Below are 27804 nucleotides of genomic sequence, written 5' to 3'. Positions count from 1 at the left end.
TATTAATATCCATTTTTTATGATAAATTATGGCAAAATTAGGGATGACAAAAATACTTAATTTATAGGTAACCGCCAAAATACCCACCCTGTATATGCATTTTAATTAATTAATTTATATTCTTTTATTATTATTATTCTAACATTATATATTTTATCTATTTTATTATTATATCATAATAAATTTTAGCAATTGAATTATAATCATAAAATTGTCATAGTTATATCATATTATTTGAGTAATAATTATTTTTACATATTGATTATTATAAAATATACAAAAATATAATTAAAATTGAAAACTCATTAGATATCCACGAATATCCGTTACCCACATAAGTACCTACTAATAATGCGGATGTGAATACGAGTTTGTACTATCCATGTTTGCCCGGCCTAGGGAAAATGATTCCAATCATTTTAAAGATTGGAACGATTCGGTCATCTCTCATTCACATGGGATAATTTTTTAATTTGAAACGCGTGTTCTTGAATACATAATGAAATAACAGTTTATAGTTAACAATTTACCCATCTTTGTATAATTTTAAAGCTGGGAAGGAGTAATATTTATGATTTAATATGTACATAATAATGTAAATGTTTTTTATAGTAACATTAATATAAGTGAAAATGCATGTTACGTGCCATTAATACATGTAGTTGAGATCTCACTTTCATTATGGCACTGATGTGTTTCCGTACTACACTTACCCAATAGTTGGCCAAAAAAATTCAAAATTGGAAGATTGTGATAAAGCTACTTAAAATGGTGCGACAATTTTACATGGGATAGTTTTGGTCCCAAAAAAATTAAAGAACAAAAGACTCAAATTGATTATAAAAAATTAAATAACAAACAAATAATATTTTTATGACAAAATTTAGGGATATAAAGATCATATTAGGCAGTAAATGGATACTGTCACTTTAATATTTCAAGGATTTTTGGTTTCTTTATTTTATAGAGACTAAAATCACAGTATTCTCGGATAAAATTGTAGCCTGTAGGGATAAATTTGAGTTTTTTATTTACTTCTTATAATGCATGGATAAAGTATTATAATTTTTGAAGTCTTCAATAATTTAAGCAATAGTCAGAAAACCTGTCATATAATTACCACCACTATTGAAACTACATTAATTAACATCGTATATACTCAAGCTTATCAAAAAAAAAAAAAATTCGTTTGTGTATATGTTTGACATTTTTGTAATCATTTATACTCAAGCTTAAATTCAAATTGGCTCAAATGTAATCATTTTTCTTCTTCTCCATTAATATAATCAAGCTTAAATAATTCAAATTGGAATCATTTATACTCGAGCTACACTATATAGTAAGTAGTCACTACTTATAACTTGCTGTCACTGAGTCTAGCACTCTAGTAGGTCGCATTAGCAGGTAAATATTAAATAATGGAGATAATGAGCCTAGGATGCATACAGATCCACTAGTTTTAATGCCATTTAGTATGAGCAAAATTTGTCGGCAGCAAAATTTGATACTATGATTATGATTGATCAAAAGTCCTCCAAAATATGCAAGATTTCCTACCACCCCAAAGCTCTTTATGGGATTATAGTAGGGTTGAGCATAAGTTGAGTTTGGCTAATTGAGGTTTGTTTTTTACCTGACTTTAAATGTTAGTTGAGTTATTTTTTGAACCGAAACTAGCCTGATCTTAAATGTTAATTGTGTCAGCCTTTAAACTCGAATCTAACCATCGATCCGATTAAATATAATACATACTCAAGTCTTTTCAATGTTACTTATTATTATGGACATGTAATTTGACATGTCAAATGATATATATATTTATATTGTTAATCATATATATGATAAAAATTAGAGAATTAATAGTATTTTCGATCAAAGAGATGTCATTACTATGTATACAATTGAGTAGATATACATACAAATATGATGAAAGAATGATCATGAGACAGAGTCATGTCAGATCATGCTTACCCCTTACTCGATCTTAAATATTGTATGAGTCTAACTTTTGAATTCAAACTCAACCCTATATCCAATCAAATCCAACCATAATCAAACTTAATCATGATTTGGTCAGACCAGGTGAGCGAATAAGGTTGATCCTCCTCAGATAACCTTGAACATGGTCTTCATATATATATATATATGTGAGTGAGATTATTATACTTATGTATTGTGAAAGTAAATATTTATATCCATTTATCATTCATTTATATTTAAAATAAATGATTATAAAATATGAACGATAAACAATTGCATATATCTTTTTTCATTATATATTAGTGGATCTAGATGCTCTCCACTATTCCAAGGAGGAATAATGAATATGTGGCACGAAAAAATTGTACAATATTGTCACACAAAAAAAATCAACTATCCAATTCTATATTAATCAGGTGTCACATTGAATTGAATTGTGGGATAACAGATTTTCTTTCACAATCTTCCAAGTTTGAATTTTTTGGCCTATTGTTTGAAAGACATCATAATGAAATAGAGATCTCAACTGCATGTATTAATGGCACGTAACCATGCCATTTGATTATAAATACTGCTCCTTGTTAGCTTTCAAATTATAAGTGAATCAAGCTTTTGTAGCTTTTATCACAAAGATGGCAAAGTTACATAAGTATGTTGGATCACTTGCTGTGTTGTTTTTATTGGTAATAGGAATAGCACAATGCCGAAAAATCAAAGATGATGAATTGGTTGATGGCACTGGAACAACTGGTTTTGGTAATGGTGGTGGTGGGATCGGTGGTGGCTTTGGAGGTGGCATAGGAGGAGGACATGGTGGTGGGATTGGTGGAGGAGCTGGTGGAGGCATTGGAGGAGGAGCTGGTGGTGGCGGTGGAGGTGGAGGTGGAGGTGGTGGTAGCGGTGGAGGAATTGGAGGTGGACATGGCGGTGGCAGTGGAGGAGGAGGCGGAGGTGGTGGAGGCGGTGGAGGAATTGGAGGTGGACATGGTGGTGGCATTGGAGGAGGAAGCGGAGGAGGTGCTGGTGGAGGATTTGGCAAAGGTGGTGGAGGTGGACATGGTAGTGGTATTGGAGGAGGAGTCGGAGGCGGGGCTGGAGGAGGCTTCGGCAAAGGTGGTGGTGTAGGTGGAGGAACCGGAGGAGGACATGAAGGTGGATTCGGAGGTGGCAAAGGTGGTGGTGGAGGCATTGGAGGAGGAGGCGGAGCTGGAGGTGGCAAAGGTGGTGGCTTTGGAGGAGGAACTGGAGGAGGCATTGGAGGCGGAGGTGGCACTGGTGGAGGCAGTGGCAAAGGTGGTGGTGTGAGTGGAGGAACCGGAGGTGGACATGGTGGTGGTATTGGAGGAGGAGCAGGTGGTGGAGGAGGCAAAGGTGGTGGCTTTGGAGGAGGAACTGGAGGAGGCATTGGAGGCGGAGGTGGCACTGGTGGAGGCATTGGCAAAGGTGGTGGTGTGGGTGGAGGAATCGGAGGTGGACATGGTGGTGGTATTGGAGGAGGAGCAGGTGGAGGCAGTGGAGGTGGAAAAGGTGGTGGCTTTGGAGGAGGAACTGGTGGCGGACATGGTGGTGGTATTGGAGGAGGATCTGGTGGAGGTGGTGGAGTTGGAGGAGGTGTTGGTGGTGGTATTGGAGGAGGAATTGGTGGTGGACATGGTGGTGGGGTAGGGGGAGGAGCAGGTGGAGGAAGCGGTGGTGGCTTTGGCAGTGGTGGAGGTGGAGGTGGTGGTGGTGGAGGTGGTGGAGGAGGAGGATTTTAATTTAAAATTTTATAGAAACATCTTGTCTTATATCCTATCATGCAAATGTGGTGCTCATGCATGGATGCAGCATGCAAGTACGTCATATATTTTATTAAATAAACGTGACATTTGTAATTCTCATCCATGTATGCAACTAGGCACATATTAATTAATCAAATAAATTTAAGTTTTTGTCATGATATTATGCTTCAATTGCTTTTGATTACCACTATTGGTTTAATTTTATCGTTACAACATTACTGTTTTTAGAAGCAACTATTTATTCTGAGAAAGTTCAAACTAATATCATATATCCTTTTTCCTTTCTCTATCTTCTCAACAAACATAGATAAGTGTAAAATTTTGGGTGCAATAGTTTTCAAAATTTTGGAAATGGAGCTCGCTTAGTTTTTAAATTTTTTTTTTATGTATTATAAGTGTAAAGATTTATATATATTCAGTATATCATCTATCATTTATTTGTATTATTTTTTTAAAGAGTTAATAATGATTGATATTTATGATATAATGATAATGTATAAAATTCATACACTATTAATGTATTCATTTTTTTTTTTTTGTATAATTATTTAGATGAACATAAGTGAATACTTCCATAATTAAAATGGTAGCACTTGATAAAGCAGTCTATAGACTATAACTATAGCAGCAAACAGAGAGAAGTGTTTTGAAAAACAATGCTAATATTAAAATAAAATGACAATTATATTTTTGTATTTATATTTGTAATAATATTTTTATTTTTAAAACTAAATATAAAAACAATACTTCCTTCTCTAATAATAGAGAGTATCCCTACTCATATTTTTTTTTGTATAATACAAATCAATTTTTTTAACATCTTGTTAGGACTTAAACATAAATAGCTCAATTAATCTAAAAGATCTTTATGTAATTAAGCTAACAATTGCTTTTTTTATTAAGAGTAATTCAAAGGAAATGACTACTTAGTGGGTGAATTACAGTACTAACACATTATTAAGTCAAACAAGAGAGGTATATTCCATTTGCACCTAAATACACTAATAACACATATCCAACACTTGGATACTGTCTAATCTAGGCATAAATCTGAAGCATCATGCAGTACAAACAGTGCCACCATAAAGTGGGTATACACAATGATAGTGAATGATGCTTTTGTTAAATAAACCATCTCGCTTGCTAGCTACATGTTTGAAGGTAGCAATTAGATATCTAAAACCATCCCTATCTACATAATATATATAAGTGTTTCTTGAAAAGTGATTATTTCCAATAAGCTGGCAACCAATTCTTTCCGTCAATGTAATCAATAGACAAATAGGGTGCAACTTCTTCATCAGTAAGTTGCCTTGACCAAGGAACACGTCCTTCTACATTGCCTCCAGGTCCATGAGTCTTGTATTCCCCCATCAATAGATTTCTACATATTCAATCACAATACATTAATCAATAATCTCATAAACACAATACAAAGTTTTTTTATATAGACTTTAGTTTTGGAAACACTAATAAACAATGTATAAATCATAAATTTGGTATAAAAAGTATACATAAATCACTTATACACTATTAAATTTTTTTAATTAATATAACATGTTTTTATTGGCATGAGACAATATATAAGACATAATATTTATTCGTGTAAAAGTGGTTGTAAGTGGAAGAAGACAATTTTTTTTATAGAAACATTTTAGTTATTAGTTAGTGATTTTCTTACTGTGTGCTACCATCATAGCTCCAATTGGTCCACCCCTCAGGCACAATGGTCTTAGAAATATATGTCATGGCAAAAATGACCCTAGAAAAAGGACCTTTAGCCCTTCCTAAGTACACCCCACCAATGCCATAGATCTTGCCTCTGATAAAGATGAATCCACTAATCTCATGCTCTTCTTCCCTATGTTGAGCTGTGACTGACCCATGAATTGTTACCCTTCCATCAGCAATCACAAACATTTCACAACCCTGCAGGGAAATGTATATAATTCATAATTGGTTGCATATTAAATAAATAATTAATAAAGAGAGTTATAATTACAAGACTAGTTTCACTTACATAGAATATTGATCTTCCACGACCAAATATGAAATCAACTGAGCCTTGAATGTAGCAGGACTCATAGTAATGTCTTCCCTTGTAATCAAAGAGTGTGTTATGAGTACTATAAAATGCACAATGGTAGAATGCTATTTTATCTGCTGCCACAAATGCGGCCACCGATTGGTTCTGTGATGTATATGCAACCCCAGTAGGTGCCTCGTTCTGCAATCGAAAAGAGGAGAAATTATATTTGTACAACATATTATTTTCGTCATATTTATATCATACTTAAATATCATAAAGGGGTGTGAAGTTTTAAGTATAAGTAATGAATTATTGACCTTGAAGCTAATTCCAAAGGCAATAAAGTCATTTGCTTCAGCTTTGAAGGTAGCAGAAGCCACGTTGTCCTCAGAGCTTTGTGACCAAACAATGGCAGTTTTTCCTTTCCCATTCCCTCTCATGAATATATAAGGCTTAGTCTTTGGTATGTGAACCTTTTCTCTAAACATAATCAAAACCAAAATACATACAACTATAGCTCATCATATATACATTAATCAAAACCCTTGTAGTGTATATAACTTCGTACCTGTATACTCCTTTCCTAACATGCACAATTACCCAATTAGAATTTCCTTCAGGAATGGAATCTATGGCAGCTTGGACAGATTTGAAATCCCCTTTTCCATTAATATCTACTATGATAGTTCGATTAATTCCTAACATTTCTGTTAACAAAGGAGAGTCTATGACCATTTTTGCATCAGTACCAAGAGCACTATATGGCATGCAACCCAATATGAAAATGATAATTATTTCAACCATAAATGTTGAAGCATGAAATGATAATGAATAAGCCATGTTTTGGGGGTTAGAATTTTGGGGTTTGAGGATTATTGTGAGGTACAAGTATGGTAGATGTGAGGTTCTTAAGTACTAAAGGGTTTATATATTTTTGGAGCTAAGATGTTGGGAAGGTTAAAACGTTGAGGGTTACTTAATTCAAGGACAAGGGTTTGTTACAAGATTTCTCTACATTGGAGGGTATCCAGAAGATCCTTATATGTACGTTTGCATAAGTTCCCTATAGTCAAGTGGTTAATTAGTTCTAATATTGTTTTCTTTTTATGGCTTTTTGTTTGGAACAATATGAAGGATTAATACACATGACATATGAAGTTCCCATCTACACCTTTTTGTTTTAATATGGCTAAGATTCAAATGTAGTGTTTTTTATAAATATAATTCTTATTTGAACGAATAAAAGTTCTTAGACAGATGAAAAAATATGTGAGGTGAAAACTTGACACCTAACTCTGATTGTTGTCAGAAATAGGGATAAAAATGTGTATGGGTAGTAGCAATCCACTACCCATTTTGAAATAGAAGAGTATTACTCATATCTGCCCGTACCTATACAGATATCTACATGCAGGTTTTTTACGGGTATTTCTGAGTATCCCCTGCGGGTTTCCTGTATTATAAATGAATTTTTAACTTCCTACTTCTATTATGTTTCAAATGAGATGAAACTTAATTATTTTTTTGCTTTTTGATTGAATATTTTACAAAAATATTAAAATTATTGGTGTTTCCTATTTGTGTGATTTGTTGTTCTCATTTCCTTGACAAAAAATATATATTTTCTTTGCAATACATGTATGTTTCTACTCATGTAATAATATTTGTAGGATGTTTCACCACCAAATTCAATAAAATATGTAAACAAAGTTACAAAAATGTAAACAAAGTAAAAGAAAAAGATGTACATAATATAATGAATGTTAGAGTAATATACTTTTTATTTTAATTAAAGGTAATATTGTAATCATATAAATAGCGGGTATCCGTGGACACGGGTACCATAATACTCATATTCCCCGTATGTATAATGAGTATTTTTAAAAACCCCTTTTCAAAAAATGCGGGTACCCGTTTGAGACTCGTACTCGTGCTTGTGCGAGTTTTACCTACGGGTATCTACGAATATGAGTTTTTTTGTCATCCCTAATTAGAAATATACTTTAACTTGTTTTTATTGGGTGGTTATTGGTTAAATATAGGAGAGAAATGGACACATTTTATTAGTGAACCCGACACTGAAATTCTGTACATAATTTTTCTATCTACACATTTCTTTCATATCATTACTTGAGGGGGAAAATTAGTGTTTGGAATTGTCTTTAATTGTGTTTACCGTATTTTCCATTTTATTTTTCAACAAATGACACTTTTTACCCTATCTAATAAAATATTACATATCATAAGTTATTTAATAAATTTCAACTTCTTTTAATAAACTAAGTACTCAAGTATAGTTTCGCAATTTTCAAAACTATCAATTACTTCAACTAAGCTCTTTCTTTAATTATTATTTAAGAAACTAAGAGCAACTCTAATATCATCAAATTACATTATCACTAGCAAGTTACCCGTGCATTTACACGGGATATAATTTTTTAACACATAGTTAAAACATACATATTACACATGTATTTATATGAAATAGATTGATTTTGAGGCATGTTCAAAACAACATAATCATCAATTTTATTAAAGATATATATATTTGTTACATTGTGTAATAGCTTGATCAAATGAAATGAAATATATAGATATCATCTACAAAAGTATATTTGTTATTTCAATACAGTAAAGTATAGATATCATCTACAAAAGTATATTTGTTATTTCAATACAATAAAGTATATTTGTTCTCTAAGGATCAAATTGACTTTGATGCATGTTCAATACACTTACGTATTAATTGTAGTTCATAAGACAAATATATAATATTCATAGTATAAAACATTTGATTATATAACCAACTAATCATTAAAGATAATGTTAACAATTTAATATTGTGTAAAGGATATGCCACAAATAGTTAATATCTAAAGGCACACAGAAAATAATAGTTCAAGGAATGAGGCAAACAACTCCACCAAACAGATTTGAATTAATCGATAGTTCATTATTACCTCGTAAAATATAAAGAAGACATGAAAATTCATTTCAAGAAAAAAACACATCACAGAGGTAAAAATTGAGGGAAATAGAAAAAATATGTTATAACTACATCATATAATATTTATTCATTTATCAAACTCTGATATCTTTTACCAGAAGTTCAAGGCATCAACCATAAGAATGTAATGGTTCAATAACTTCCCAATGAGAAAACAGAATATGGAACAATGAAAGAATTACAAAGAAGACATGAAAGTTCATTCCAAAAAAACCATATCAGTTTAAAGTTGAGGGAAGTAAACCAATATACAACCCATGATAAGAAATTTCATAACAATAAAAAAAGTGAAAAAACTTCATATCACTCGTAGATATTATCATAAACCTCACATGGGAATTTTGATAGTTAAAAAGTGAAAAAAAAAACAGTTTTGTTTGAAATATTCTTACTTTTTTTTTATTTCTCTATCATCCTTGCATATGCTTTGCTATCTTTATAATCCCACAAAACTCTGAATCCTTTCATGAATGTGAGATAAGGAGGGACTTATAACTCATTAAAGACTCATTTTTCCCATAAAAACCAATGAATGGTAAGTATAAATGAAGGTGAAGGAAGAGTAAGAGAAATGAAGGGACAAAAGGAGAGAGACATGGGAGATCACAAAACACAAGCCTTTTTGAGTGTGGTAGTTAGACAAAATTCAAATGACTATTAAATGAACTTTAATGTGGGGTTTTATGTTATTATTATTATTTTATTATTATAATCAGTAGGATATATTATCATGTGTGTGACACTACATGCTAGAACATGGAGGATTTTAAGCGGGAAAAAAATCACTGAGCTTGTGACATGTGGCATGGAGGGACTTTCTTCTCTTATATAGTATATAGATTATATATGTGGGATGTTGTTTAAGGAATGCATTTCAAACAAATCTAATCTCTATCTCTTACTATGTAAAGATTTCATTATTAGGACTAATGATAAAGTAGGTAGTAGTTGATTCATTTAATCACCAATTACAAAATCATAAATATTCAATAATTTAAATGGTACATGATAATCTGCACATTTTAATTCTAAGTTTTCATTCAATATAAATGAGAAATTTCTAAACTTAGACAAATTTCAAATTAATTTGATATTTTTATTGTATAAATAAATGTTCTATTCTATTCAATTCATATAGTTTGTTAAATAGTAGTTAAACTAATTTCTTTAACAAGATAAAAATATATAAAAAATAATTATGAAAATTATTATTAATAATACATTATCAAATATATTTTTTTATATTATTATTAATATTTTACATGCACTTTAACAAATCATGTTAAATTACAATTTTTTAGTGATTAAAAATCACATTACATCATAACTTATTTAAAATTTTCTTATTTTTTTCTTTAAATTATGTTTATGGGCCGCCTGCATGCCCAACGGAAATGCCCGCAAACTTAGCGGGCAAAACAGGTCGGACAAAATGGGCAAATGAACAAAATTTGTATGTCCTGCTCGCAAAAAATGCAGGCAATGCGGGCGCGCCTGCGAACAATGCTCGTTTTGCCATCTCTAATACTTGATACTCAACACATTATAAGGACTTATTACATTGTATGATATCTTATTATTCTATTCTACTCTCTATCATATATTTTTCATATCTGGTCATAACACTAAATACACCTAGACTCTCCACATGTGGCTAAGATTTGGTTGTGAAAAAGGGAAGACTTGAATAAAGTTTGGAGAGAAGTTAGTGAAGCCAATATGGATGTCAACCTAATTCGAATTTATGGGTACCCATCCAAGGCCAACTCGAATTTAATGTTGAAAATCACTTTGAACGAGTTCTGGTTCAAATTTTCTCGATTTGCAATATTTACTTTGGGTTTGGTAGAAGTGACACATCACTCAAATCTGATTTATATAATAAATATTTAATTATAGAATTATCCATTTAAATAAATGTTTAATTATACAAATAACATATTATTAAGACTAAAGGCATGTATATCCATTTAAATGAGAAAATGTATATTTTAAATGTGTTTGATATAAGTTTAGGTTATTCAAAAGAGAATAAAGTATCTCCTAATATAAGGAGATAAATTATTTCCTTCTGTCAGTGAAATTATGATATATGTTTTGTTTCATCATTTTCTATAAAAATATTTTTAAAACTAAACAAAATAATACACATGTCATATTTTTACTAGTTAGAGAAGATAAGTTATCTTCTGATACAAAGAGACACATTATTCCCTATTCAAAATCCAACACAAATGATAATATAATTTTTTGGCATGTTATTTTCAGATCCAAGTATGAGGTTTGAGGTTAGGAGTGAGCATTTATCCGACCCCAATTTTTTAAAATGTAAAAGTTGTCACCAATTTTTTTCTCCAATCACACTATGGGAACAATTATTCAGTTACACAAAACAAAACTATATGTACTAATTTATATTCATTATTTTTTCTAAAGAGTTAATAATGATTAAACATGTAATAAATATAATGTAAAAATAATCTATAAAATTCATACACTATGATATATACATTTTTTTTAAATAGTGATACTCTATGAATTATAATTTAAATTAAAAAATATTTAAAATTAATGAAAGCAAAATTCAATGATCGAAAGACGAAAGAAATGAAAGTTGTTGTTAATTAATAAATAATTGACAAAATAGAAAGAAATAAAAAAGAGAGCGATTGAAAAAAACAGAACTGAAGAATTAGTTATTATAACAATATAAACCACCTCCCATTCCACTTCTTCAACCAACGTTCTTCTTTCTATCTTACACACCCTCTTTATCCTGCGCACTCCTCCATAACCTTCACTCACTCACGTAACCGTTTTCCTTCTTCGTTTCTTCTTCTCTCTCTCTTCCCCACCCTGAGTCGGAAACGTTCCGGCGTCGGTGGAAGAAGCACTAAGGTTAGGGTTTCCCAGAACTGTGGCATTTTCCATGCACAAATGAATCGTTTCACATGTTGGAACCCTTCCGTGGGTCCCGATGCTGGCACTCTCTGCAAAGATGGTTTGCTCTGGTACCGCGATATCGGAAAACATGCTTTCGGTGATTTCTCAATGGCTGTTGTTCAAGCTAATCAGGTTCTTGAAGACCAGTGCCAGATCGAGACTGGTAGGTTCGGTACATTTGTCGGCATCTATGACGGTCACGGTGGCCCTGATGCTGCACGATATGTCTGCGATTACTTGTTCCGTAACTTCCAAGGTTCTTAGTTTCTATATTTGAGCTTCTTTAGGGTTCTTGTTGAGTTAGGAACTGTTATTAATGATTTTCATTGGTTCTCTTTCTAGTTATAGTTTTTATAGAAGTTGTTGTGATTTCACATGAATGAAGAACAGTTGAATTTAAACATGCACGTGTTTCATGTTATTGATAAGTTTGTGTAATGTATAGTAGGAGCTGTCTTCATCTGTATTTTCTTTTTCGGTTGCTTTTTTATTTGACTGTTGAATTGAATTGAATGTGATTTTTTGCTTACTACACAATTTGGTAACTGTGTAATTTTGTTCTGTATCTATTTATGCTGGATGCTATAGATAGCGGATACTAAGCACGGATAAAAGGTGAAGGTTGTGTTAAATAGTCAAAATTCAATGTTAAACTTTGTAGAATCTCTATGATTTGATGTGGACCTTTGCATTTTGCCTTCAATTATGGTTCTTGATTCTGTTTAGTCTCATTTTGATAAAGGAGTACTTCTTATTTAGCTGTCTTAGGATTTTTTTTTTGATGTGCAGCAATAAATGCTCAATCACAGGAACTTTCGACAGAGGAGACTATTCAAATGGCGTTCCTTCAAACTGAAGAGGGATTCACTGCTCTTGTTTCACAAATGTGGAGGAACCTGCCTGATCTTGCGACTACTGGAACTTGTTGTCTGGTTGGGATGATTTTTCAGGAGAACCTCTTTGTGGCAAGTCTTGGAGATTCTCGTCTTGTGTTGGGCACGAGAGATGGCAACAATGGTAGGGTTAATGCAATTCAGTTGTCTACGGAACACAATGCAAACATTGAGGCCATTAGACAGGAACTTGCGGATTTACACCCGCACGACCCTGATATTGTTGTTGACAAAAATGGTGCTTGGAGAGTAAAAGGCATCATTCAGGTAATTTTTTTATATCATTGTCCTTTTAGAAATCCTTCTTACAAGTAAGCTAGCGGGTTATAACGGGTTAAGCATGTTTGACTGGGTCCACTTTTGAACTCGAACTCATCCCTAATTAGCGTGAGACATGTGAGGAACGGTTCCAAAATAAGACGGGTCTAGATAGGGACAGATTCGGGTTGGAAAATGACAAAATGATAAACAGATTTTTTTCTCAAATCTTTAAGCATGTACAATCAAACAATGTGAAAGACAATCACTTTTACCAAAGAGGTTTAAGAAGAAAGTTGCTGATGATGTTGTAAGAAAAAGAAATGTGACAATTCAGACAGGTGCATGGATTAGAAAGGGGTTTGTGCAGTTGAATTAGTTCTCTGTTAGTGTTAATTGGTTGGTGCTCCACAGAACTATGTCATAAAAAAAAGATCTTTTTCTGAGCGTGTTCTTATGTCAGTTTATTACTATGAAGTTTGTTTTTTAACCCAATATTTTTCAAGTATGTTTTCTATGAGAAGAAACGATTTGTGTAAGTATCATCGTTTCTCAGGAGAAAAGTGAATATAATCAAATACGAACTGTTAATATGCTTTTCCAGTTTAATCATCTGATCCTTGATTTATTTCATGTATGACGTCTGTAGTTTGTCAGTTAATGATTCAAGTTTCTCCATGTAACTTCCACAACAATATCTTATTTTTCATCGATTTCCTCACTGAATTTTAATGACGGGCATTGCCATTTCCCTGATATTTGGTGCAGGTTACTAGATCTATAGGTGACGTGTATTTGAAAGATGCACAGTTTAACCGGGCACCAATTAAACAAAAATTCAGACTTCCTGAACCAATGAACATGCCTATTTTGTCTGCTAATCCAACTATTCTTTCTCATCATCTCCAACCAAATGATTCCTTCCTTATATTTGCATCAGATGGTTTATGGGAGTACCTGAGTAATGAAAGAGCAGTGGATATTGTTCACAGCAATCCACATGCAGTAAGATTTTTTTTCTGTTTTGATTCCGTGTAATCCTTGTTAGTGTACCATACTTAGTTTTTGTTTTGATTGAATCTATTATTACATCCTACATTGCTAGGTTTCTAAGGAACGGTCCAAAAGGCTTGAGAATTGAGAAGCCTTTCTTGTGTCAAATTTCAATAGTATATTGCTTTGCCTCTTATTTTTCCAAAAAATAGAGGAAATTGAAAGGATGATTTTGCTTTTAAGCTGGTGTATGACTATACTTTTACTTGTTACCTAGTAGGAAATGGGTTGTTGTTACCTTTGGTTGTGTACTTATGGATTGGGTCAATGCAGGGTAGTGCCAAGAGACTTGTGAAAGCAGCCCTACATGAAGCAGCTAGAAGACGTGAAGCACAACCACACCAGCGCCAAAATCTTAACAGGAAGGTTTGGTGCCATTTTCATGATGATATTACTGTTATTGTTTTATTCTTAAACCACGACCTTATATCAAGACCCGCCACTCTCAATTCGAAGTGCTCTCGGATCACTGACATCTATGATTGTAGAACATGCTTGTCTTGTATGGGTGTTCTTGCTGCTGTCCTGATACCAGAAGATACCCCATTGGTACATTGCAAGAATATACCATCAATTACTGAGAGAGGGAGATACCAAGAGAAACTTATTGATGAGGCTCAAAGTTATAACACATATTAGAAATTTGTCCATTAAAATGAAAAAAAGAAAGTAAATTTTGATTGAGCAAATTCGAAATAGTATTGTAATTCTACCTTGAAATAGTATTGTAATTCGAAGAGTTTACCTTCTCTCACAAATTCCATTGAGGAGCAAGAGCTGATCAGTTAATTCGTCAGCATGTTGAGTGAATGAACTTGTTACCACTTGGCAGAAAATATGAAAATGTAATAGTTGAAGAAATCAGAAAACATGTTGAGTGAATGATCTTGTAACAATGTGTAAAGAACATATCTATTAAGGAACTATGTTCTTAAATACTAAGCAAAATTCTTAGGAAGGTATAAACCTTAAGTACTTCTCTTGGGTTCAAGAATTTCATTTTCCGGTGATTAAAAGCAAAATTCTGACTTTTGACTGCCTTGTTACCATTATGAATTGGGTTAATGCAGGATAGTGCCAAGAAACTTGTAAAGACTGTTCTACAGGGAAAACGTAAGGTGCAATATGAAGAGCTCCATAAGCTGGGGAAGGAGGTTCGGCGCGAGTTTCACGATGATATATCGGTTATTGTTTTATTCTTAAACCACGATCGTATATTACGTGGTGCAGCTGCAAATCAAGCAGTACTCTCAGTTCGAAGTGCTCTTGATCACTAACATGTAAAACATGCTTGACTTGTACAGGGTGTTATTGCAGCCTCCTTTGGCTGATGGATGTGAACAACATTGAACCCTAATGGGAGTGACTACCAGCCAGAGTGCGCTGTAGCATTCATAGACATTAATTGAGATATGATAATATTCTAGTATGTTCAAGTAACAAACCATATCAACATACCAACACTAAATCCCCCAACTATTATAAGCACGCTCTCATAGAACCATCATTCAATGACTTAATAGCTATGTGTAGAGAACTATGTTTCTTGTGTTCACTCCAACCCCAACTTTTTTTTATAAAGAAACCTCATATTTAGCAGCAAGCAACCTCTCCCAACTTGAATTCCCAAGAGATAAAAAGCCTTCACTCCCCACTTAACCAAAAAAGCTAAATTAAACCAACCTATATCTAACCCACCATCCCTCTTCTCCCTACTAACTACATCCAAATTCGCACATGGTATCTTCATTCTCCCAAAACAAGAGAGGTAGATAGTGTAGAAAAAAGGTAGATATTGCAGAAAAAATGTAGATATTGTGTGACCTAAATAAGAATAAATTATAAAATAATGTGTCACATCCAAATAAAAATGAAGTTGTTTGTCACTGTGGTGGTCTTACCTTTTTAACCTCTCACTCTACCATTATGACGTGTTGTCATTTGAGTAATGATCCTCATCCAAAGAAGGATGTAGGGGCAGAATGGTAGCAATGGAGAAGCCTGCTCTGAAAATAAGAATTAAAAAAACAGGAATAGACACCCATTTTCTGCTGCTTGGTTTTCATAGGATAATTCTATAATAATAATAATAATTGAGAATTATATTCATAAAAAATATTTATAGCAAATTAAGTGTATATGGACCCATTTCCGGAATTGGGGAGCATAACTGTCTACAAGATCAAAGGAGTAAAACCCAAAGCCCCAAACCAAAATCCAAAACAAAGCCTGGGTAGAAAGGTGCTAGAGAAATAACCCACATAGCACATGCATCCACTTTTGTTTATTGTTCCTGCTAGCAAAACAAATAATGTGTGGAACCCTCATTCTTTAGTCCAGTCAATAAGTTAAAAGACAACAGCACCCTGTCTCCCAAATTGTCAGAATTTGTCAATGTTTGTCTCTTTTAGCATTTTAGTTGATTATTTTTTTCTGCCCCAATTTTAATTTTGCAAAGAACACTTTTTCAATGCTCATTCATCAGTATTCACTACAATAATATTTTCTAACAAAGTACAGACGCCTTATTGAATCGTAGAGGTATCTAAAATATATATTACTTAATCCTGTCCCAAATCACCAATCAGGAAAATATTATTTTAAAGCTAAATCAAAGTTTACCACTTTACTTGGTTCTTTGGAAAAAAGAATAGGGGAAAAAAGAATGTCGTTAAAAAGTGGCGGTAGATACATTTTCCCTTGGTTTGGTTAGAAAAAACACGAGGGAAAGAAAATCTAATAAAAAATAGAAGTTTGTTTTTTTATATAGTATTTCCACTTTTTTGTAATGTACTAATCTTTTTCGGGGTTTTGAGTTTGTGTTTTTCTTCCCAAAAAGTGTATTGCTCCTAAAAACTGAATCATTGACCTTTTGATCATCCATCTTGTTGACTTAACGGTGTTTTATATCACTAAATTAATATCTTGATAGTAAATAGAAATTAATTTGCTTAAATCAACTTGGAAACCAACCATGTTTAAAAAGCAATATTGAGAAATAGATAACTAGATTTTATAAATTAATAATAAATGATAATGTACTCACTATGTATATATAGATATTAAACATAGAGAAATATGTGAAGTTATTATTTGTTTTCCATATAATAAATAAAATTAAGTTTCTTCTTACTAAGTAGGATATACATAAATCAAATAATAACATATATTCTACCCTAAATTAGGTTTCTTCATTAATAAAATATTAATATTTAATTTTTTTCTAACAGTTTCATATTATCTATGGTTTTTTCTAACATCATCACTAACATCCCAGTTTTTACGAACCCTAATGCTTTAAATGGTTGGATATGGGTGAACCATGCCTTGGGTTGTTATTTCGCCAATTCTGGTTATTAGTGACTTCAGAATAAAGAAGGGGTGGAGAATTCTAGTTTTGCTTGGACCTGTTTGTGGAGACTTCAGACCCCTGAAAAGGTTAAATTTATTTATTAGCTCTCTGCGTACTAATCTCATGCGCTTCAAGAGAAACTTCTTTAGTACCCCTACTTGTCGTAGGTGTAACAATGAGGATGAAGATCTTATTCATTTATTTCGTGATTGTGTGACCACTACATCTCTGTGGAGACAGTTGGGTTTCAATTGTCCCATCTTTTGGGATGATTTTTCCTTCATTTCCTGGTTTTGGACTAATGTTAGCTCTGCGTAGGGAAGTGTGTTTCTTGCAGGTATTTGGTGGGCTTGGAGGTGGCGGAACAATGCAGTCTTCGAGGAGGCATCTTGGGATGTTGGTCAAGTCGCCAAAAAGGTGCATCATGAATTGAGGGACTGGAGCATTCAGAGCTCATGCTCTTTTATTGATCCTACTCCGAGTATTAAGTGGAGCAAACCTGAAATTAGAACCATGAAGTTTAATGTTGACGAAAGTTGTGACGTGCAGAACAAGCACATGGGAGGTGGCGGTGTCGTGCGAGACCATGATGACAATTGAATTTCGAGCCTTTCAGCTAGCTTTGGTATCGGCATGCCAATTTTAGCAAAACTGAAGGCAATGGAGCATGACCTCAAACTAGCTTGGAATATGGGACTTGGTAATGTTATTCTGGAGAGTGACTGTCTTGAGGCAGTTCATATACTCTCGAAAGGTTTGGATGTTCGTCTTGGGAGGGTTGCCGAGGTTGTGGATGATATTCGTTGTTTTCTCAAGAAGGATTAGTCTGTGGAATTGCATCATATTTGGTGGGAGGACAACATGCTTGCTGACTTTATGTCCAAGATTAGTCAAACTAATATTTATAGTGTTAGATATTGGGACTTTGTCCCTCTAAATGGGGTTCATACCTTCCATATAGAGAAATTATCTTTATTGTAGTTTGTTTTTTTATCATTCCGATGTACAATTTTTTTTAAAGAAATAGATACCTCTCTATAAATAACAAACTAATCACTTTTAGTATCTACAATTGTCATTCCCAGTAAACATTGTTTCAATTAGGGGTGTTCAAATCCAGACTGATCCAACAATAAAACCGAAAACCGATCCAAAATAGACCGAAACCGCAAAAACCGAATGTATTTGGATCGTGTTGGACTTATTTTTTAAAGACCGATTGGTCTGGTCCGGATTTTGGTTTCACTTCTTGGATCCAGACCGGACCGAAATAATATGTTAAGTTTAAGTGTGTAATACTTTTAAGTGTCTTCCAAACTTATTCTTAAGTCCCAACTCCAAAATTATATCTATATTTTATTTGTTATATTTTATAACACATATTTATATATATATGTTGATATGTTTTTGATACACTTTTTTAGAACTTAAATCAATCACACAACCAAATAAAGAGGATTCAAGTGTTATTCTGATTAGGTGCTTTATTATCAATTTTATCAGTGTGAAAGTATTATTGTTATTAATCATCGGTGGAACACCATAACTGTTAAAATTACGCTGCAAGTGCTCGTATTATTGTTATTGATATCTTGTTATTTTGTTATATTGTTATTATTGATATCTTGTTATTGTTGTTACTATTTTTTACTTTTATTATTATTATCTTACTATTTATTACTATTTTATGATATTGTTTACTTATACTATAGTTGCACATATTTTAATGTTGTTGAACACTATTGTCATTGTTGTTTTATGCTTAATATTTAGTCATTTTATGTGTTTGAATGTAAGTGCAATCTCAATATTTATAAAATAAAAAAACCGATCCAAACCGAACAGAAATCACATATTATATTTGGATCAGATGTCTTAATATAAACAGACCAAACCGGTCTAGACCACATGTTAATTATGTGTTTAGATTGAATCAAATATATTTTGTTTTAGTTTCTAGGTAGTATTGTAGTTGCCCACGTTTATAACTCCATTCAACCTTCAAGTTAGAGTAAAAGCTAAAAGGACACCTCATCCACTTCTCCCCCATCATCTTTCCTTCTCCTTCAATCTCTCAATCCATCCATTCTCTCTTAACCCCTCAACTATATATATACATATCCCTCTCCTTCTTATCAAAATCCACCAATCACTCTTTCTACACTCTCACCACAAAACCTCTCTCCCTCTTCTCATACCCATAGTTACAAACATCAAAAAGATCAAAACTTTCAATCACTCTCTTATATTACTATCCAATTCATTCACTTTTAGCCTTCACATGGCATCATCTCTCATCTCAACAACAGATCTCTCACGTGACCATCACACGAAAAAGAAGAAGCTTCTAAAACATCACAATCAGAATCAACATCATCAACATAACCACGTCAAATGGAAATCACACAAGCACCAACAAATTTACTCATCCAAACTCCGTCAAGCGTTGACCACACTCAACCTCGCCGGAAACCGCAACGGGAAAGAACTCAAGGAAGCCGCCGACAGGCTCCTCGCCGTCACGGCCAAGGGGAGGACACGGTGGAGCCGGGCCATCCTCACCAACCGGCTCAAGCTTAAGTTCAGGAAGCAGCATAAGAGAAAGAGAGTGGTTTATTCCTCGACCGGATCAGATCGGTTTAAGAAAAAAACCCGGTTCAGCGTGTTCGGATTAAAAGGGAAAACGGTTCCGGGTTTTCAGAGGAAAGTGAAGGTTCTGGGTCGGTTGGTTCCGGGTTGCAGAAAAGAACCATTACCGGTTATTTTAGAAGAAGCTATTGATTATATACCAGCTCTTGAGATGCAGGTTCGAGCCATGACGGCTCTCTCTCAATTACTTTTCGCCTCTTCTGGTGGCGGCGCCGCCTCTAGCTCCGCCACTTTTGGTCCTTTATAATAGCCAACTGTCAATTATTATTTTTGTTTTTTTTTCTCTTTTTTTTCTCTCTCTCCTTGTTTTCAGTCTCTTACAGGTAAAGCTGTAAATGGTTTCTGTCAAGTACATATAATATAAATCTTCTATTTTCCTTTTTTATTTTATTTGTTTCCTCTTTCAACTTAATTCAATCTCATACTTAGCTTGACATTTTTAATATATCTTTTTTTTTTCGTCATATTGCAAAAAAAAAAAGTAATGTTGTTTCATGGGGTTGATGTGAATCTTGTTTTGATTCCTAAAGGGGGAAAAGCATGTAAAAGAGGAAAGATGTGGTTGGATATATGAAGTGTTATTGCAACAATATTGGTTAGCAACAAAATATATTTTCAATTTAGGAAGAATTATTTCTCATTTTTTATAAGAAAAAATGATTTAATTTTTCAAAGGGGAGAAATAGTGCATTTTTGTAACTTTGAAGTTTGTTATAAGTGGGAAAGACCCCAAGAACAAATCTGATTTATTACACATTAGTGATAGTTTTATTAAAGTAATAAAATTACTAATATCTGTATAATAAAAAATTCACATCCTTAATTGATATCTTAACTTAATTATTCAATATTTTCTTTTGATTGTTAATATGAGTTATAAGGAACCCTTTCGAATTCGTGGGTACCTGCTCCTAAAAATTGAATTCTTAACCTTAAGAAAACAGTGAATTTTATATTACTAGACTATTGTTAATAAAGAGTCTTAACTTCAAAAATCTATTGATTGCTTAATGAATTATGTGTATAAGCAAATATTTTTATGAGTTTAATATTTAAAACCTTTAGTATAAAGATTTAAACATATTTAATATATAATCCATAATTTATTTGTATTAATTTTATTTAGGAGTTAATAATTTTTTGTATTAATAACTATTAAAAAATAATAGTAAAGGATACAAAGTATAAAAAATTATTACACTAACACTATATACATTTTTTTCCTCATATTTTATAGCTTGCAAATGGAACAAAAGTGTATATTGTTTGTATCCTTATATATGGCAGGTTTTTCATATTTTCTTTTGATTGAATTTCTGTATATAGCAGCTTTTCATAATTAGTTGGGGTCTTATAATAATGGATTCCTCTAAATAGTTTGATACTGTTTATGCGCACATGTGATATGTGAGAGTGCTGAACTCTATGGAAGTGTTCAACACATGGAATTTAGTTGATATGGAATTTAGTTGATCTTTATCTGAGATGAGCACATATAAGAATAGTGTTACACTGTTAGGGTACTGCAGTAGAAGCAAAGACACTTGATTGAAATTGCATAAAGAGAATAATAGCTAACTCCACTTCTCATAAAAGTTATGTCAAAAGTGCCAAAAAACATGTCTTATTATTAGACATAAGAAAATAGACCCATGTGCTTTGTCGCCCCACCTTGTACAACTTCACTGACATGTACATGGTTCTTCTTCATCTATATAAGTCACTGGATTTAGTGTTCAGTTTCAGAATTTAACATAAAATTGAACTAAATCATTTTTAATCCTACCATGTATGGGATCAATTACATGAATAAAATGATATCATAATGTTCTATAATAAATTATGTTAATTTACATAATATTCATATGTAAATCTTTTATAATGGTTATATCTAAACAATTTAAGATGTGATTCTACCTTGTTAGAATTTGAAAAACATAGAACAAATGTATGGATTGTAGTAGAGCATAAGAACTAATTAAGAATAGATTTAGAAAAGGTAATAATAAAAGAGGAGCAGAAATTGAATTTGGAAGTAGAAAATGAGAAAATGAGGTACAATGGTTCACATGGGGTAATAGTCTGAAGGACCAACATGTCGAGCACACGACTGCCTCAATTTCATCGCTATCAATAGTACCATTAGCCATCTTTTAAATTGTGGCCACATATATTCTTACATAATTATGAAACTGTGATTAACGTGGTCCTAATAAAATGAAAAGTATTGGGTTGGAAAAAACACAGGTTAGTTTTATTTTTTACAGCTGTTAAACTTAATAAATTCTTATCCTAGTATTTCTAATCATGGTAGGTTTAAACATGATGTAGTAGATAAAAGTGTTGTTGATACAGGTGAGGATGTTGCTGATATAGAAGAAGTAGCAACGTTGGTTATGGTTCAATGCATTCCTGTTGGATCAATCCATCAAGCCTCAGATGCATTATGCTATGATACTCCTTATACATCAGTTGGAGAATTAAGCATACACACATATAACATTATACAACCAATTCACATGGCTACTTCAATTCAAGTTCATTCCACTAAGCTTTGTACTTGTACCAGTTGGAAATGCCTTCTCAGTCACCCAACCTGGTGTATTGGTCATCATATCCAAGCCTTGTCCAATTATCGTTTACTTAAGGCTCAAGCAATGTCATTGTATATGATATAATTGCTAATTTTGTTTGCAGTTTATGTGTTCTTGTATTCTTTCTTCTATTAGTTAATTAGTTGAGAAGTTTGTTAGGATTAGTTATTCTTTAGTTTGTTATTCTTTTCTGCTATATATAGCAGCTTTACTTTTGTAATTGATATAATGTAATTTCCATTCTTTTCAATCAATAGAAGAAGTCCTTTATTCCAAGTTTGCATCATTCTTCTTCCTTCTTTCTATCATTATCTCCTTCAATAGTCAAAGTTCTTAATTCATGGAAGTACCATTTCTAAGATGGTATCAGAGCATCTGTTGATGCTCTGTTGCGCCTTTATTTGATCTTCTTACTGTTTTCCTTTTCCCTCATTCTTCCTTCTCATAAACACATAAGCTGCCTTATAACCATCACAATGGACAGTGCTATTGCCACAGTTAACCCTGTCAATGACCCCTCTAGCCCATACTACATGAATCCGAATGAAAATCCTGGAGCGTCTCTTTTGTGTCTCTACCACTCACATGTATCAATTACCACTCTTGGTCTAAAAGCATGATGATGGCTCTGAAAACCAAGAATAAGATCCAATTCATAGACGGATCTCTACCTAAACCAGAGAAAAGTGATCCATCCTTTCGTGCATGGGACAGATGCAATACCTTAGTCCTTTCATGGATCAACCACTCAATACACCAATCCATCCTACAGAGTGTGCTTTGGATGGAAACTTCACTAGAGATTTGGCAAGACTTAAAAGAAAGATACTATCAAGGAGATGTGTTCAGAATATGTGATCTTCAGGAAGAAATGTATGCAGCAAAGCATGGAAACCAATCCATAAGTGTATACTTCACTCAATTGAAGGGACTATGGGAGGAATTAGATGAATTCAAACCAATACCTGGATGTCCTTGCCCAAATCAGTGCAATAAATAATTCATCAAGATCATCAGAGGCTATAGAGAGAATGATCATGTCATCATATTTCTTAAAGGACTTAATGAACAATACTCAGCTGTGAGGTCACAAATCATGCTGATGGATCCATTACCTTCTTTGAATAAAGCCTTTTCTCTTCTCATTTAGCAAGAAAGACAAATAATGAGGATTACTGGAATTTCAGATGAAGCCAATATCCTTGCTAGCACATCTGCAGATTCATAAACTAAAACAAGATTCAGAGGAAAGGTTTTAATGGATCAACTGGTTCAGGCTTTGGAAGAGGATATAACACTTCCAATACTGGTAGTGGCAGAGGAAGAGGAGCATCCAATACTAACGTATGCTCCTTTTGCAACAAATTTGGCCACACAATAGATGTGTGTTACAAGAAACATGAGTTCCCTCCCCATTATAAGAGAAATAGAAGTATGAACAATGTCACTAGCAATAATGAGGATGAAGATCCAATGAACAGAGATAGTTTTGGATGTTTCACAGCAGATCAGCGGAAGGCTATATTGGCAATTATCAAAGAACCATCTAACCACCATGAGGAGAATCACCAAGTTAATCAGTTAACCAACCAGATAACTAGTATGGAATCCTCGTGCTTAGGTAATTCTAAATCCATCAGCTGCTCTATGAAATCAAGGGAACGGGTCCTTGATTAAGGGGCAACTGATCATGTTTGTTTTTGTCTATCTGAATTTCAAACCTATAGAAAGATTGATCCTATACAAATCAGATTACCTAATGGGAATGAAGTTATAAGTAACATTGTTGGGACCATTATTTTTTCAAAGGATTTGTGCCTAAGCAATATTTTGTACCTTCCCAACTTCACCTTCAATCTCATTTCCATTTCTAGACTAACCTCTACCTTGAACTGCAAGTTAACCTTGACCAACTCCAAATGTGTGATGCATGAGGAGTCCAAATTGAGGATGATTGGTGCACCTGAGGCTAAAAGAGGTCTTTACATCATTAATTCTGAAAATCTAGCTTTCTGTTTTAGTAGGTGTATCAACAATGTAGAGAATCTTAGAACTAATGATCTCAATGAAATGGATGCATGACATAGAAGATTAGGTCACCCCTCAAATTCTAAGGTTTCTTTTTTGAATAAAATGTTTCCTTTCATTCAAGTTAGGGACTCTAGTATACCTTGTGATATCTGTCACTATGCCAAGCAAAGAAAATTATCTTTTCAAGACAGTATAACCAAAACAAATCATGTTTTTGACTTAATTCACATAGATATTTAGGGTCCCCTATCCATCCCTTCCATATTAGGACATAGATACTTTCTTATTATTGTTGATGATAAATGAAGAAATACTTGGTTAAACTTCATGAAGGCTAAATCAGAAACGTCTATGCTAGTTAAATCCTTTGTAAGTATGATTGAAACACAGTTTGACACTAAAGTTAAACATATTAGATCAGATAATGGGTTTGAATTCAAAATGGTTGAGTTTTATATAACTAAATGCATTATTCATCAAACTAGTTATGTTGAAATCCCTCAACAAAATGAAATTGTTGAGAGAAAACATCAACACATATTAGGGGTCACTAGAGCCTTAATGCACCAATCAACTCTTCCTAAATGCTTCTGGAATTATGGAGCAGCTCATGCCGTCTACTTAATCAATAGACAACCCTCTGCTTATCTTGGTAATAAATCCCCTTATCAGATTATTTACAACCATGAACCTAATTTGTTGAATCTGAAAATCTTTGGTTGCTTATGCTTTGCTTCTACTTTAACTAGTGATAGAAAGAAACTTGATCCTAGAGCTAGGAAATGTGTGTTTCTTAGATACAAACATGGCATGAAGGGATATATATTGTTTGACTGTGTAAACAAGGAAACTTGTGTCAAGAAATGTTAACTTCTATGAAAATGTGTTTCCTTTTGCCAATAATGAGGAGCTCACCAGTAATGGTTCAAACATATCCCTTCCTACTTCTTCTTTCAATGTCCAAGATCACTATTTAGATTACATGCTTGACCATGAGAGTAATCCCAATATCAGTAATAGAGTGCCTAACATTGTTGAAAATAATCAACCCGAGTCATCTAAATTGAAAAATGAATATTTTGATATAAATGAGCATGATGAGTCATTTGATTTTAACAATAATACTCATGGAAGTGTGAGAAGATCCACTAGGGAGAGAAATGCTCCTGCTTACCTTAAAGACTATCATTGTTCCTTAGGAGCTAATATCATTTACAAGGATGAGAAAAACACTAGTTACCCATTATCTCAAGTTTGATCTTATGAGAGATTGTCCTCCAAACACAAGAGTTACATCATTGGAGTTAGTACTAATATAGAGCCTGAAAGTTATAATGAGGCCATTTAGTATCATCATTGGATTGATGTCATCAACACTGAATTAAATGCCCTTGAGAAGAACAATACTTGGACTCTCACTAACCTACCTAAAGACAAAAGGGACATAGGCTGCAAATGGGTTTTCAAAGTAAAACACCATGCATATGGGAGTGTGGAAAGACACAAGGCAAGACTTGTGGCAAAGGGTTATAACCAAATAACATGGATTGATTATTTGGACACCTTTAGCCATGTTATTAAAATAACTATTATTAGAGTCATTTTAGCCCTTGCTTCCATAAAAGGATGGCATTTACATCAACTAGGTGTTAATACAACCTTCCTACAGGGGGATTTAATTGAAGAGGTCTATATGAAACCTCCACCTGGCCTTGATATTCCAAACAAAAGCCTTGTTTGCAAGTTGAAGAAACCCCTTTATAGATTGAAACAGGTTAGTAGACAATGGAATGCCAAACTAAATGTTGTCCTAATCCAATATGGCTACACCAAATCAAAAGTAGACTATTCTCTTTTTACTAAGATCAATAAAGATAGTTATACTGTTATTCTTGTATATGTGGATGATCTTGTGATTGCAGACAATAATCTTGATGAGATACAATTCATTAAAGCACTACTTGATAAGAAATTCAACATCAAAGACTTAGGTACCCTTAAGTACTTTCTTAGCATTGAAATTGTTAGAAACAAAGAGGGTATAAACTTGTGCCAGAGGAAATATGCTCTGGATTTGTTGCAGGACTCAGGACTCTTAGGATGCAAGCCTGCTCCAGTCCTATGGATAGCAATGCCAAGTTTCATAGCAAATCTCGTAATCTTTATTCTGATGTAACTTCTTATAGAAGACTGATTGGTAAGTTGGTTTATTTGACTCATACTGGGCCAAATATATCCTTTTATGTTGGTCATTTGAGTCAGTTCTTAGCTGCTCCAACTACTGATCATTTTAAGGCTGTTTTTAGAGTGTTGAAATATATAAAAGGTTCTCCTGGAAAAAAGGCCTCTTCTTTCCATCTAAAAATGACATAGCCTTAAAAGGATTTAGTGATTCTGACTGGGCTTCTTGTATTGATACAAGAAGGCCAGTCATTGGTTTCTGTTTTTTCCTTGGAGAATCCTTGATCTCTTGGAAAAGCAAGAGACAAAGAATCGTGTCTAGATCTTCTGCTGAGGCATAATATAGGGCGTTAGCTTTGGCAGGTTGTGAGGCTCAATGGTTAATATATTTTTTTGATGATTTGCAATTGAATTATGTTAATCCTGTGGTTTTGTATTGTGACAACCAATCTGCATTACACATAGGTGTTAATCCTATTTTTCACAAAAGGACTAAGCACATTGAAATAGATTGTCACACCATTAAAGAGAAAGTAGTGGAAGGAGTGGTGCATCTTCTACCCATTCCCAGCAATCAACAGATTGCTGATATTTTCACTAAGGCACAACCCCCTGACATTTTTATTAATAATGCATCCAAGCTTGGATTGTGTAGCATACACATTCCAGCTTGTGGGGGATGTTAAACTTAATAAATTCTTATCATAGTATTTCTGATCATGTCAGGTTTAAACATGATGTTGTAGTAGATAAAGGTGTTGTTGATACAGGTGAGGATGTTGCTGATACAGAAGAAGTAGCAACATTGGCTATGGTTCAATGCGTTCCTTGCATTCCTGTTGGATCAATGCATCAAGCCTCAAATGCATTATGCTATGATACTCCTTATACATCAGTTGGAGAATTAAGCATACACACTGATAACATTATGCAACCAATTCACATGGCTACTTCAATTCAAGTTCATTCCAACAAGCTTTGTACTTGTACCAGTTGGGAATGCCTTCTCAGTCACCCAACCTGGTGCATTGGTCATCATATCCAAGCCTTGTC

The 27804-nt window shown here is 33.4% G+C and overlaps 4 protein-coding genes across 5 annotated transcripts; 3 read left to right on the top strand and 1 right to left on the bottom strand.

The window, feature by feature from the left end:
• Positions 2553-4327, top strand: LOC109334013 (glycine-rich cell wall structural protein-like). The gene is made up of 5 exons (XM_019569586.1): positions 2553-2862; positions 2896-3021; positions 3106-3315; positions 3346-3714; positions 4314-4327. Exons 1-5 carry the CDS (start codon positions 2613-2615, stop codon positions 4325-4327), a joined length of 969 nt encoding a protein of 322 aa, XP_019425131.1. The 5' UTR covers positions 2553-2612.
• On the bottom strand, positions 4987-6944 carry LOC109334081 (probable pectinesterase 67). Its single transcript, XM_019569654.1, has 5 exons — positions 6359-6944; positions 6108-6270; positions 5782-5988; positions 5443-5690; positions 4987-5145 (listed from the first exon to the last, which is right to left on the bottom strand). Exons 1-5 carry the CDS (start codon positions 6628-6630, stop codon positions 4989-4991), a joined length of 1047 nt encoding a protein of 348 aa, XP_019425199.1. The 5' UTR covers positions 6631-6944; the 3' UTR covers positions 4987-4988.
• On the top strand, positions 11594-15370 carry LOC109333632 (probable protein phosphatase 2C 42). Of its 2 annotated transcripts, none has more exons than XM_019569159.1 (5): positions 11594-11996; positions 12530-12900; positions 13660-13896; positions 14218-14310; positions 15015-15370. In XM_019569159.1, the coding sequence occupies exons 1-5, from the start codon at positions 11735-11737 to the stop codon at positions 15219-15221; spliced, it is 1170 nt and encodes a 389-aa protein (XP_019424704.1). In that variant the 5' UTR covers positions 11594-11734; the 3' UTR covers positions 15222-15370. The 2 variants fall into 2 exon arrangements, with proteins under 2 accessions (XP_019424704.1, XP_019424705.1); XM_019569160.1 differs by lacking the exon at positions 15015-15370 and adding an exon at positions 14433-14554 and having other exon boundaries at positions 11676-11996.
• LOC109333634 (transcription factor bHLH148-like) lies at positions 19451-20285 on the top strand. The gene is made up of 2 exons (XM_019569161.1): positions 19451-19465; positions 19560-20285. The coding sequence occupies exon 2, from the start codon at positions 19578-19580 to the stop codon at positions 20190-20192; it is 615 nt and encodes a 204-aa protein (XP_019424706.1). The 5' UTR covers positions 19451-19465; positions 19560-19577; the 3' UTR covers positions 20193-20285.

Source organism: Lupinus angustifolius, chromosome LG19 (assembly GCF_001865875.1).
Source record: "Lupinus angustifolius cultivar Tanjil chromosome LG19, LupAngTanjil_v1.0, whole genome shotgun sequence".
In the NCBI taxonomy this organism is placed as follows: domain Eukaryota; kingdom Viridiplantae; phylum Streptophyta; class Magnoliopsida; order Fabales; family Fabaceae; genus Lupinus; species Lupinus angustifolius.
Note: the sequence above shows the minus strand (reverse complement) of the source record. Positions and strands in the feature narration are given on the sequence as shown.